This window comes from Cavia porcellus, unplaced genomic scaffold, assembly GCF_034190915.1.
Source record: "Cavia porcellus strain 051 isolate PalLab524CR breed Dunkin Hartley unplaced genomic scaffold, mCavPor4.1 scaffold_8, whole genome shotgun sequence".
In the NCBI taxonomy this organism is placed as follows: domain Eukaryota; kingdom Metazoa; phylum Chordata; class Mammalia; order Rodentia; family Caviidae; genus Cavia; species Cavia porcellus.
Window position 1 is genome coordinate 68,799,311 of NW_026947491.1, and position 14,571 is coordinate 68,813,881.

The following is a 14,571-nucleotide window of genomic DNA, read 5'->3' on the forward strand; positions in this document are numbered from 1 at the left end:
GCAAAGTCGGAACTGTGAAAACCTGTGCCTGACTACTAATAGGTACATTAAGGATCTTTCAAGGGGGTTGGGGTGTAGCCCTGTGAATAGAGCACCACTTCCCTAGCAGCCTGGGCCTTGGGTTTGATTCTTCACACCAGAGGGAAAATGCCTTTGAGGGGGAGTGTCAAGGGATTGAAAAAATGGTTACATATGTTATACACATGAATCAACTCCCAATAACAAATGTAACTACTGCAACATCCTACTAATGAAAATAACTCTAAGTGGCTATTACTATTCTACTCCATTATATAAAATTGCTGTATGTTAGTCTTAGAAAGGATTTAGAAGACTTCTAATCCAGAGGTTTCTAGGTTTTTTTTTTTTAATGTGACAGAATCTTTTGTCAACTGAGCAAATCTTATGTAAACCCCTAAGCTAAAAAAGGTTTGATTATGTCATTAGACTGAGACGGCTCTATTGCCTTGAGTTTCTACATATGTAAACTCAAACCCAGTTTGACAAAAACAAAAAAATTAAACTTCAGTTCTTCCGATCAAAAACAATCATCATTGGTATATACTTGTAATTCTGGCACTCTAGGAGGCTGAGACAGCAGGGAATCACATTCTAGCCCAGCCTGGGCTAGCAACTTGGTGAGATTCTGGCTCAAAAAAAAAGAAATTCAAAAAGACTGGGCATTTCCTCAGTATGAAGACCTGTTTTTAAGTCCTTGGTGCTAGGGGGAGGATGGGACAAAAAAATACTAAACCAATCAGAAACAGCTAGTGAACTACTAATTTAGAACTTTCCATCAGATTATATATTAGCACTCAGTACTTGAAAAATGTTACAGTAAGCATAATCTGCTTTTATAAAATTCAGAATTTTTTGGTTGAAAATATATTTACAGTTGTCAAAGATATTCAGGTAGATAGTTTTCTAAATTTATGGGTCAAAGTATTTTTTTTTTTTTATCGGTACTGGGGATTGAACTCAAGACCACCTGCTTGCAAGGCAGGTGCTTATGCCGTTGAGCTAAATCCCCAGCCCCTGGTCAAAGTAGTTTTGAAATTTCTGCTACAATTTGCATGGCTAGGGTAGAATAATGATAATATACTTTTACCAATAAAGTTCTTTTAATTTTGTATTATTAAATGTTATTGATAGTGATGTGATCGGAGGTAAGAGAATATAAATTATTCTATGTTTTTCCAAGTATTTTATGACTTTATTTACATATGTGTGAAAAATATCAGAAATAATAATAATACAGTTTGAAGAGATGCTTTTAGAGAAGAATTCTTTTTCATTCATTTTTTTCATTTATTTGTTCATTTGTCTTTTTTTTTTGAAAGAAGATGTCTCTGTAGCTCAGGTTGGTATTGAACTCAATATATAGTGCAGACTGGCCTTGAACTCTAGGGCTTCCTCCTAACCTAGCTTCCTAAGTGCTGGGATTACAGATGGAAACCACCATGCCAGGCTTATTTTTTCTGTTTTCGTAGAAAAGAAACGTAAGTGTATCTTAATGCTGTTTTATACTAGCAAAAATTTTTTTTGTTTTTTCTTTTTGGTATGGGGGATGGAAGATAGGGCGTTTTGACTGAACTAAATCCCCAGCTCTGTTTTTATTTTAAGACAAGCGTTTTGCTGTCACTCAGTTGTCCAGGCTGGGCTGGAAGTAGGAATCCTCTTGCCCCAGCCTTCCAGAGTGCCTAGTGTATTTTGTATTTTACATAGAAAATCGTGAACTGCACATAAATTTTAAATGTGTTGTAATATCCATTTTTGTTGTTGTTGAATGTAGAACATATATATTCTATGTTGCTGTCATTTAATTTTATATATATGTAGTTTGTAAAAGATATTGAACGTTTAGAATTACGATCATGTGTTGCTTAATGAATATGACATGTTTTGAGAAATGCATTGCTTAGGTGACTTTGTGGTAAGCATTGTGGAATGTACTTAACTTAATCTTAGGTAGAATACCCTACCACACACACAGGCTATGTTATCAGGAACTCGATGTAGAGTCTCAATTGTCAATATCTAGAACCCGGCCAAGAATCCCGATTGTCAGTCTCAAGTATGTCGTGAGAAAAATAGAAAACAGGAACAGTATTCCAGCAAGGCTGGGAAGTCAGTGTCCCCGGGTCGACTTCTCCACTCCCAAAACAGCCACTATTTATTTGGTCTATACAGTGATAGGTGGGGCTAGCAAAGGCTCCATTCTAGAGGGTGTAGATAATTTTATGTTTGAAGTATCTTGACCCAAGGATAATGCTGTGATGATTTAAGATGTAGATGATCTTTTGCTTAGAAGTATCTTGTCCTTGAGTATAGTCCTGAGATGATTTAAGAAGACATAGATGATTTTATGCTTGGAAGAGTTAATGGGAAATCCTAGATGGGTGGTATCTACAGTCCTAATCCTTCCTTTTGTCCCACAAGGAAATGCACAAAACCAATCATTGTGAATTTGTGGTCCCCAATACTATATTGCTCTTAGGACTGCAAACCTGCCCAGCATGTAGCTAAGCAGTTGAAGTACAGTGTTAAGTATTTGTATAGTAAAGATACAGTAAAAATACTAGGTAATGAGAAAATTTCAGCTGCATCACAATGCTTTGAGATCACCGTCATACAGAGTTCACAAAAAATTATATGTATTAGGAAAAGCAAAACTTACATAAATATTTTAATACTAAATTTATTGAGACATTCATGAGATTAATACAGATTACCTTTGGCCTCCGTGATGATAAGAGGTACTCAAAGAGGGTGGCTTTTAGCTTCTACACATGTGTTAGTACAGTGAACTGCTGAAATGTGTATGTGTTTTTTTTTTTTTTTTTTTTGCAGTTTCTGTATACGTTCTGTTGATCAAAATGGTATGTGGCACCTGACTATATTCAAGAAGATTTAATTTATTAGAACTGCTCTAGTTCTCAGGATGAAGTAGTTTAATATCTGCAAATAGAAGAATAATCTTCTTGATACTGTATTCTTCTGTAAGAATGTGGAAGTTCTTTTCTTCCCTTAGGAGTTCATTTGGGGACTAGGTTGAAATAAAATGTTGAAACTGGAGAGGAATAGAAAATTGAGTTTAGTGAGAACTGATGTCATGAAGATGTAAGAGCGTTCTATGGTGTTAAAGATGAATTTCAGTTACTAATTTGTCACTGATTTCTAGTCTTACAACTTTATAATTTTGAGAATGTGTACAGGGTGTATTTATTTGATCATGCTTTTTCTCCAGAGTACATGCTTCAGGATAAGTTGAAACTTAATTATTTTAATAGTAAATATTCTTCAAACAACAACAAAAGCAAAAATATTAAAATATTTTCTATACTTTAAAAATTTTTTTTTGCCTATGTGTGGTTTTGTTTTTAATAGGAAATCAAACCCCAAAGCCATTATAACCATGGGTATGGTGAACCTCTGGGACGCAAAACTCATATTGATGATTACAGCACATGGGACATTGTCAAGGCTACACAGTAAGTATTTTTCTGTAATATGAATAATAAAATACATATATGAATATTTAAAATTCTTAATTTTAACCTACTTCTAGTATTTGTTAATCTTTCTAGAGGTTTGTTGTTATTTATGTCCTGAGAATATTAATATGGACTGGAAAATTAGAAAATATAGGTATTAAGAGAACCTGTAGAGAAAAATATGTACATCCTCCTTTTCCTTTCTGTTTAAGTATACAAATTAGAAATAGAATGTAGTCAGTGTCATGTATTTAACTTATATTGAGGGAAATATCAGAGCTATGATCTTCAAAATGCTAGATTGTCAGTCTTTGAGCTAGATCAAGGGAAATGGTAAATGTAGGAATCTTACAATGCAGAATCATGAGGAAGTTGGAATACAGCAGAAACTTTCATCAGCAGATAAAATGGAGAAACTATACCTGTAATTCATACATCTAACTTCAAGAAGACCACTTTTTAAAAAAATGTTTTGAGACACATACAAAAGAAAGTGGCAAGAAAGATTGGATGGGGCTGGGGATATAGCTGGGTGGCACAGTGCCTCCATGGCAAGTGTGAGGTTGTGAGTTTGATTCCCAGTACCAGGAAAAAAGAAAAGTGGCACTTTGTAGCCTGCAATGGCCTTGAATTCATAGCAATCTTCTGCGTTAGCCTCTTAAGTGTTAGCATTATAGGTGTGTGCTACCACACCCAGGAAAATCCACATTCTTTTAATTGGAGAATTAAATGTTTTTGCATATAATGTAACTTGTGTTAGGTAAGATATATATCTGCCATTTTTGCCTTGTTTTCTATGTTTTTGTTGTTTCTGAATTCCCTCCATTACTGCCTGATGAAGTTTCCATGTACTACCTATTGAAGATCCCTTGTATGTGATTAGTCCCTAATCTTTTGCTTCTTTTAATACTGTTTGTCGTTTGACAATTTGTGTTGTGTTGATATGTGGGTCTCTTGAGTATCCTTCTGAATTTCATTGAGTTTCTTGGGATTATGTGTACATTTTGTATAAATTTTATTGGTAGTTAGATAAATAGACACATAGACCATATTGATCTTAGGTTTTTGTATAATTTGGGAAGTTTTGGTCACTATTTCTTCAAATATTCTTTCTGTCGCTTTGTCTCCTTTTGGAACTCTTGTTATTTTGGTATGCTTGATATCTTACAGGTCTGTGAAATTCTGTTAATTTTTCTTCTTTTTTTCCCCCTGTTTATCTAACTAGATTGCCTCCATTGATTTCCCACTGATTTTTTCTTTTGTTTGCTTAAGTCTGCTTTTGAGTCCCTTGGTAAGTTTTCCTTTTAGCTGTTGTATTTTTTTCAACTCTAGAATTTCTGAGTTTTCTTCATGACTTCCATTTGTTGATATTCTTTATTAATTGAGACTTTGTTCCTTTAGTTCTTTAGATATGGCTTCCTTTAGCTCTTCAATGATTTTCTTTACTACCTGAGTTGTCAAAAGACTTTGGTTAATTTCTGTAATACTGAAAATACTGACTGATCAGTTTTTCAAGCTAACTTTGTTTTTTTAATCTGTTCATGTCAACTTTAATTCTTGAAGAATCTTTATATGCCGTTAACATTTTGTTTTTAAAACCCTTTGTTATTAAACATTTCACTCTTATGAAAAACATGGAGAGTATCTCAGATTAAGCAAATCCTGATTTACTGTAGTTGCTGTGGGTTTCTCATTTGTGTGTGCTTTCCTCTACTGCCCGTGAAAAAACCTCTCTTGAAATTACTAGGAGTACTGCAATTCTCATTCACGTTTCTGTATACATCTTTCTCTAAAAACAATGTATTAGTGTTATATGTGCTTAAATTTATATAAAGTGATCCTCCTAGGTATATATTCTTTTGCAGTTGGCTTTTTATTGTTTTAAAAAAAACTTTCATGATTTTTTTCCCCATCACTAAGGACCTAATTCTGTATAACTTTAACCTAATTTATTGTATTTAACTGTGTACTGTAATTGAGTCTTTTGTAGTCTTCTGTCATTGAGTAGCTTTTATCTAATAGTAGCAAATTTTCAATTTTAAATAATTTAGAATCAGATCCTAAGTAAAGGCAAGAGGTAGCGCTTTCAGAGTGCTTATACTGTTTTATTACTTGATTTGACTGTTGATTATTTAGGTATTTATTTTATAGTTACTATTAAGTTACCATATATTTTGTATATGTCATAACTTATATTAGCAAAATGTTTTAAAATGAAAACAGCTATACTGTTTTACAATTTTTATCTTTTCATATGTGTATGCGTACAGTGTAACCTTAATTTAGGAATTAGATTTATTTTTAGTATGGTGTGAAGATGGTTCTAGATGGCCATTTATTTTTCATTATCCATTTTTTGAGCAGTGCATTTTTTCTCTCCTGATTTATAGTACATTGTTTTTGTTACCTATCAAACTGCCGCATATGTGGTCCATTTCCTGATACCCTTTTGGCCCATTTATTAGATCTTGTTTAGTACGTCATTTCTTTGATAACTTTCTTCTTACTCTTCAAAATAAGTTTGAGTATTCCTGACCTTTTGATCTTCTAAACTGAATTTTAGAGTTTCACTCTAAAGTTTATGAAATACTCATTTGAGATTTTAAAGAGAATTTCATTGAAGTTGTACATCAGTTTGGGAAAGATACTTCTTTAGCTCTTACTTTGATGTCTTTCATTAACCTATTTACAGATGAATAGTGTTACTGTTTTATTATTTTAGATCTTAGCTGAATATTTTGTTACACTGATATGGACATCTAATGCTAAATTTATTTGGATACTCTATTTTATATTTGATTCTTACCAAAAAAAATACCTCGCAAAGATACATAATATTAAAATGGAAGACTTTTTGTTATTGTTGTTGAAAACTAGACATTTGAATCTAATTGGTAACTGAGAAATCAGGTACTCCTTCCACAAGGTGTGCTGGTTTTTTTGTTATTTAAAAAATTTTTTTTTAATTGTTGAAGGTTTATCTGTGCCTCATGGGTCATTAGCCTGAAGTATAAATTTAAGGTCCTCTTGTCTTTTCTCAGGGGAATGCACAGTAATTTTATAATTTTTCCTGTATTTGCAGTTGCCTTTGAATGACCTAGTTTTTAATTGTCTGCTCTGGAAAGGAGAAAAAGAGAAAAGTGACAGGGCAGAAGAAAAGGGTATTGGCCATTTAAATTAGGGGAAATCATTTCTGCTGGAGAGGTAGGAACTTACAGCATTGAAACTGTGTGTGTAGGAGGGCAGTGTACAACAACAGTGGCCATTGCTGCTTTCTCCCAATTACAAGTAACAGGCACAAACCTCTGATATTTGAAGGAGAATGTCCTTTTGTTCCACCGTTTCTGGAAAACATTATATACCAGTTGCTCTAGGAAATGATACACAGCCACCTTTTGGGATGAGGAATTGCTACTGGGTTAGAATTCCAAAGTAATCTGTCATACCAGCTGCCAATGTAGGTGTTGTGTAGGTGGAGAAACAGATTTCTGATTCTTCCTACTCTGCTATCCTCTAAGAATCCTTTTAAATTTTTTTTTAAATTTTAAAGAGATTAAAAGAAAACAGTAAAACAATAAAAAATAAAATGGTAGAACCAATATACGATTTCAAAACAAACTGATAGGAAATTAACAGTAATTATATTACATATTGTTATCTTCAAAATAGTTGCTGAGATTGCAAGATACAGGTGTGCAAAATAGATCAGGCAATACAAGCAATCACAGTTCTGAGAACTTACTTAAGCACTTACAAGTGTAAGGAAACTAACCAGTGATCTGTGTATAAGATTTTCATTTACCCATCTCAAAGTACGACTGCTTTTGAAGATGCCTAGTTTGTGTAACTGCACAAATGTAAACAACTTCATGAAAGAGAACAACCAACCAAAGGTACTGTTGTCATCCTTTCCTGCTCCTTCCTTAGGTTGATTTGTGGCGTGTGGGTGTGTTTGCGAGTGTTTATATGGAAAACGAGCCTGCAGCATTGTGAAGGCTGTGTTAAGTATTAGTAAAACATTTATCTACTAGATACGAATGTAGCTAAAAGTATCGCTAGTTCAGCTCTTTAACTTGTAAAAGAGGTAAATTAGACATGGCCACCAGGAATTAAGAAGAATTTGTTAGAATCAAATACGATGATGGTGCCTGCTAGCCATAGAGAAAGCAGCCTAGGAAAAAGCAGCAAAGGATACACCACAGACAGAGTAACCCTGTGGTTGAGGTACAGTGAGATTGTGTATGTTTTCTATAAAAGTATCAGCATATATATAAGGAGTATATAACATATGATACGTAAGCATGCACATGAAGCAGTAGTCAAATGTATAGGGGTGATTTTATACTCATTTTTTTAATGCTAGCAGCATGCAGTTCCTCACTTTGGGTGTCTCTAAGTTTGTGATTGAGGATATTGGTTACCTTAGGTCAAGTCTCTGAGCCATATTGACTCAAATGGGCTCAGGACCCCTTGTTTTGTTTTCTTTTGCAAAGAACGGGGTGAGTTCATATGACGTAGTCAAGTCTGAGATCTATTTTACCTCAATGGAATGGAATAAGGTTGCTGTAGTGGTGGTTTGCCTCCAGAGGAATGTATTTTCTTCCCTTGGTCACCAGTCTTATTTGCCCGCTGTCACAATTTACTGTGTAGCTCCTATTGCAGAAGTTTTAGTTTGTTTCTAGTGTCACTTTATCGTACATCCTCTGTTACTTTTCTTTTTTGGATACCACTCTAATTAGGAGATTACAAATACTGTCTGGTGTATTTCAGTTTGTTTTTGTGGTGCATACTTCCAGAGGCCCAGTATTTTGCTTAGGCAAAAGGTAATGGTGGTTGTAGCTTGATGATGTATTGTTAGTGATTTGTTGTACTCTTCTTCTTACTCTGTTTATATTTGAAAATTTCCACAATTAAGAAATTTTTAAAAAATTTCCACAGTGATAGGACATAGCAGTGAGGGTCAGGTTCCAAGTGCACTTGTCTGTCCTGTCTGATACGAATATCTTTCCATGTAGCTCTTCCAGTAGACTTGGTCTTGTCTCACTGGCTAAACTGAATGACAGGAATCTACTCTCTACTCATACTTTCATATGTTTAATATTTTTAGCTTAATTATGTGTGTTTTTAAAGTTTACCTCAGTCTGTTTTAATTGTGGAATGTGGTACTCTAAAGAAAAAGAGCAACTGTTTTATTTCTAGTTTCCTTTTCTATGAGGTTTTCCATTCTTAAAAGTGAGATACATGAATATTCTAAAATGGATTATTGAATGCTGCTGAAATGTTGATATTTTAGAAGTGATATTTTATGATCAGGGATACATTTCAGTTTCAGAGTATGAAATGGACCATGGTTTCCTTCTGTAAATGTTATTTGCAGCTTTGAATTTGTTAAGTAATAATGACAATGCCATATTTTCTTTGTTTTCAAGATACGGAATATATGAACGCTGCCGAGAATTGGTAGAAGCAGGTTATGATGTTCGGCAACCAGACAAAGAAAATGTCACACTCCTTCATTGGGCTGCCATCAATAACAGGATAGATTTAGTCAAGTATGTGTTTTCTGTGTTTTTAATTAGTCAGTGATTTCTAATTATCAGATTATTGAAAGTATCCTAAAAACTAATTATTTCTAAAATTTATGACTTGTAAAAGTGTAAATAGTGTACTTTTCTTAAAAAATTGCTTTGGGCTGAGGATATTGCTCAGTGGCATAAGCATCTGCCTGGCAAGAACTGCCTGAGTTCAATTCCCAAAAGCAAAAGAAAAAGAAAAAAAAAAACTGCTTTAAAGGTACAATGAAGAATAATAAAGGACCTTTATATTATGGTGTATACTTTATAGAATTATTTCGTGTATATTGTTTAATCTATAGCAATCTTATATGGAAAGTAAAGTTTAAAATACAGCTCTCCAAATAGAGCATCTCTTGGCTATTCCATGAATGTTCTGATTCCATGTTTCTGTGTGCTCCTACTCAAGATTCTTTGACCACCTTTTTTATGCAATCATTTGACATTTCAGTTTTTTTATAACTTAAAAATTAATTTTTCTTTTACTTTTAAGAAAAAAAAAATGATCTTTGGATACAAAACTCTGCCAAAAGTTTTTTGTGTGTGTGCAAAATACAGACAATATTTTTTAAAGATTAAATATTTTGGGGCTGGGGATTTAGCTCAGCGGCATAAGCACCTGCCTTGCAAGCAGGCGGTTGTGAGTTTGATCCCCGGTACTGATAAAAATGAAAAAAGACAAAGATTAAATATTTTAAAGCAGAAACAAAATACAGTTCTTTAAACAAAGTTGTATTATACTAAGATCAAATCAGGTTAATATTTTTTAAGCTGTTAAGAAAGATGGGTTGTCTTCATGAGCACAAAGTAGCATGAAATCAAAAATGGACTTTATTTTTTTACATAATTCTTAAAGTTGAAAGTGAAAACTGTTTATAAAGTGTTAAAAATTTTGTCTTACAGATACTATATTTCGAAAGGTGCTATTGTGGATCAACTTGGAGGAGACCTGAATTCAACCCCTTTGCACTGGGCCACCAGGTTCAAATTTGCTTCTGGGTTTTTTTCCCCTGTGGTTACTATAATAGAATAAAACTATCATTTTAAAAATTATGCTAAAATGAATGGGGAAATTCATTATGTCAATAGTTACCATCATTAATGTGCTAGTATACTGTTTTCTGGTGTTACCTGTGTTGGAAGTAAAGCTTACTTCCAAATGTCGTTAGAGAATTAGCCATGCAAATATTAGTTACGAGATTGGATTAAATTGTGAGTTGATAAATGATATTTAGGACTAGTTCTGTTCTTGGAATTGAGATTGCACTGGATAGAAATAATAGAATATAGTATTTCTTTATGTTTTTAAAAGCCTTGAATAGCTACATAAATTACCAGAGTGTTATTCCAGTAACACTTTTAGGAACCATGGAATTCTAAATGTCTCTTGATACACATCTGTTTAAAAATAACTTTGGAAAATATATGTGTAATCTTTCCATTATTACTTTGTTTAAAAACACTCCAGAGCAGGAGGTGGTGGTGTACGCCTGTCATCCCAGCACTTGAGAGGCTAAGGCAGAAGGAGTGCCATGAGTTCAAGACCAGCCTAAGCTACAGAGCAAGACCCAATCTCAAAAAACCAAAAATTCCGCAAAATCCCAGATCTTGTTGAAAATAACTTTAGTATTCTTTTATGTTTTAGACAGGGCCATCTATCCATGGTTGTACAACTAATGAAATATGGTGCCGATCCTTCGTTAATTGATGGGGAAGGATGTAGCTGTATTCACCTGGCTGCTCAGTTTGGACATACCTCAATTGTTGCTTATCTCATAGCAAAAGGACAGGTAAAATATCACAGTGGTATAGATTTTAATTATATATTCTTCATGGCTTAAATGCCTAATATATTTGGTGTAACATATATAATGACCTAGTGATATTTAAAGAATACTTTTGGATAAATAAAGAGAATAAATAAATGTATAATTAATCTGATTTTGAGGTTTTAATTCACTTAAAATAAAAATCATGAATCCATTGGGTTTTTTTTTTTTTTTTCATTTGCGAGTGATGAAATAAATCTTTGAGGGCATGGTGGGGCATACCTCTAATCCCAGCACTTGGCTGGGGCAAGAGAATCATCACAAGTTCGAGGCCACCCTCAGCTTCAAAGTGAGTTGAAGGCCAGCCTAGACTACATAGTGAGACCATGTCAGAAAGAAAGAAAGAAAAAAGGAAAAAACCCTCTCCAAACATAGAAATAAATCCTGGAAAATAAGGGAAAAAAATTCTGTTATCTCCTCTTTCTCTGCTTAGGTTTTTTGAATATATTATTTAATGTCGTCTTAACATTTTTGAAGTTATTTATTGGTTATATTTCTATTTTAATACATCTCTAGAGGAATAATTTCTTCAAGAGCAGTTTCTCATTTTCTTTTCATTTTTAAGGGTATCTACCATGGCTACCGTAATTTGTTTTGTTTTCTTCCAAATAGTTGTCCATATCTTCACAAATAATGAATTCATACAAAACAAAATACTATTAAACTGATCAGAACAGAGTGATGAAGGCATTACAGACCTTCAAAACCAGGCATTAGGGAAATCAACAATGGCTGCCGTAAAGTCTCTTGTACTTGTTCAAATTAGCTGTCTAATGTATGTTGAAATTAAACAATGCAAAACAGGCTAAAACCACGCTGAACAGAGAATAATAGTATTACTGGATTTCACAACATGACAATATTGTATCTGCAAGGGATACCATAATGTCTCTTTTTCTTCAAAGTAGCTGTTCAATTTCATCATGCATAATACAGCCGATTCTCATAAACTGTTTAGGAGAAGTTCTAGGAATGTATAAGCCTCTACATGTATACCTATCCTTTCTGTATTAGAGGGAAAAACAAAACATTACTAGAAAAATAAGAAACAAAAAAACCCCCAAATGAATAACAATAGCAAAGAACCCAAAACAGTGATGATACAGGCTTTCAAAACAAGGTGATAGGAGCACAACTAGGGTTGTTATTAAGAGTTCCTCAGATCATCAGATACTAACATGCATAATTGTTCCAATTCTGTGGATGTTAGCTGTTTTGTTCCAAGAACTTACAGAATTTGTAGCACAGTCATCTTAGCTATCCTAAGAGTGATTATACAATTTTACATGTTTTTTTCTTTTTCCTCCTTTTCCTTGAGATGTTATTTTTTCCCTTTGTAGCAGATTCTTATCCCTTCACTGTATTTGTAGAGGATTTTGTATCTTATGTACTCATACCATTTCTTACACTAGGGAGACAATACGGTGTTTACACATATGAGTTTGATTTATTTCACTTATGAATATGATCTCAAGTTGCATAGGTTTATTTATAAATATCTCAATGTGATCATTCTTTATAGCTGAATAGTACTCCATTGTATAAAAATACCACTTCTTTTTTTCCATTCCTCAGTTGATGGGCATTTAGGTTGTTTCCAAGATCTGGTTATTATAAATTGTGCTGCTATAAACATGGGTGCCCATATGTCATTGTGATATGATGTTTGCAATTATTTTGGGAATATACCCAGAAGTGGAATAGCTGGGTCAAATGGGACTTCCAATTCCAGCTTTTTTTTTTTTTTTTTAATCGGTACCAGGGATTGAACTCACGACCACGCTGATTGCAAGACAGGAGCTTATGCTGCTGAGCTAAATCCCTAGTCCCCAATCCTAGCTTTTTGAGGAACCTCCAGACTGACCTTCATAGTGGTTGCATCAGTCTGCACTCCCACCAACAGTGCAGAAGAGTTCTTTTTCGTTGCAGTCTCTCCAGCATTTGTTGTTTGTGGTTTTTTTTATCCTGGCCATTCTTTCTGGAGTAAGATGGAATCTCAGTGTGATTTTAATTTGCATTTCTCTAACGACCAATGATGCTGAATATTTTTTCCTGTATTTATTTGCCTTTTGTGTGTCTTTATCTGAGAACTGTGTATTTATCTCAGATGCCCATTTTTGGACTGAGTCTTTGAATTTCAGGGGTCTGATTTTTTAAAATTCTTTATGTTTTAGACAGAAGTCCTTTGTCTGAGGGACAGTTAAGTAAGATTTTTTCCCAATTTGTGGGTTTTCTTTGCGCTATGCCGGAGGTTTCTTTGAGCACGCAAAAACTCTTTAGTAAGATATGATCCGTTATTGATTCTGGGAAGTATTTTTTGCACAGTTTGATTTTTGTTCATGAATTCTCTACCTACTCCTTTGTCTTCAAAATTTCTACCTACTTTGTTTTCCAACAGATTTAATGTTTAATATTTAGACCTTTGATCCATTTAGTGCAGGGTGATAGGCCTAGATCTAGTTTTAGTTTTCAGCTTGTGGAGAGCCAATTTTTCCAGCACCATTTATTAAAGAGGCTATCTTTCTTCCAGTGAACGTGTTTGGCCTTTTAGCAAAGATAAGGTGGCTAAGTATGTTTGTAGTTGTGTCTTCTAATCTATTCCATTGATCTTCAGGTCTACTTTTATTCCAGTATCATGCTGATTTTATTACAGTAACTTTATAGTATAACTTGAAGTCAGGAATTGTGATGCTTCCTGCCTTGTCTTTGTTGCTTAGAATTGCCTATGCTATTCTATGTCTCTTCTGGTTCCAGATGAATTTTAGAAATGATTTCTCTAGATCTGTGAGGTATGCTACTGGTATTTTGATTGGAATTGCATTAAATATGGATAATAGTTTTGGGAGAATGGTCATTTTCACAATATTTGTTCTTCTATTCATGAACAAAGGATGTCTTTTGTTTTAACCATCCATTTTCTGAGGTCGTGTTTGATTTCTTTAGTCAGGGTATTATAATTTTCCCTGAATAGATCTTTTACTTCTTTTTTAGGTTGATTCCTAAATATTTCATTTTTTGGATGCTATTTTGAAGGGTGTAGTTTCTCTTATTTCTCTCTCAGTGATTTTGTTGTTTGTGTATAGGGATGCTATTGATTTTTGAGTGTTAACTTTATACCAGCTACTTTGCTGAATGTATTTATTATACCTAGGAGACTTTCAATGGAATTTTTGGGTCTTCTATGTAGAGTGTCATATCATCTGCAAATAATGATAGTTTAACAACTTCTTTTATTTCTCTTTCGTCTAATTGCTCTTGCTAGTATTTCTAATACTATAATGAAAAGGAGTGGCAATAATGGACATCTTTGTCTTGTTCCTGATTTTAGGGTAAAGGTTTTCAGTTTTGGGCCATTTAATATGATGCTGGCCGTTGGTTTGTCATGGATGGCTTTTATCATATTGAGGTAAAGACCATCTATTCCGTTTTTCTGTAAGGTTCTTATCATAATAAATGTTACAGTTTCTCATTTTCTGCTCTGTAAAATAATTCTCCTTATTGTCAGAAAATGGAAGATTTAAATACTTTCTCCTGACTTTGCTTGAATGTGTGACAGTGACCATAATCATGTTAAATATAACCAGAGTATATCAGTGAGTTCTTGTAATAAATGTACTACGTTAAAAGTAATGTCACCCAATTTTTCTTCCATGTGGTTTTTCTGGTTATGCTTAT

General features: G+C 33.7%; 1 protein-coding gene across 1 annotated transcript in view; it reads left to right on the top strand.

Annotated features, from left to right (window-relative positions):
- Zdhhc17 (zinc finger DHHC-type palmitoyltransferase 17) overlaps positions 1-14,571 on the top strand; it is an 83,370-nt gene that overhangs the window by 22,668 nt on the left and 46,131 nt on the right. The window contains exons 2-5 of the mRNA XM_063255183.1: positions 3,388-3,491; positions 8,924-9,046; positions 9,971-10,048; positions 10,713-10,857. Coding sequence (XP_063111253.1) covers positions 3,388-3,491; positions 8,924-9,046; positions 9,971-10,048; positions 10,713-10,857 — 450 coding nt within the window. The remainder of the gene's footprint in view (positions 1-3,387; positions 3,492-8,923; positions 9,047-9,970; positions 10,049-10,712; positions 10,858-14,571) is intronic.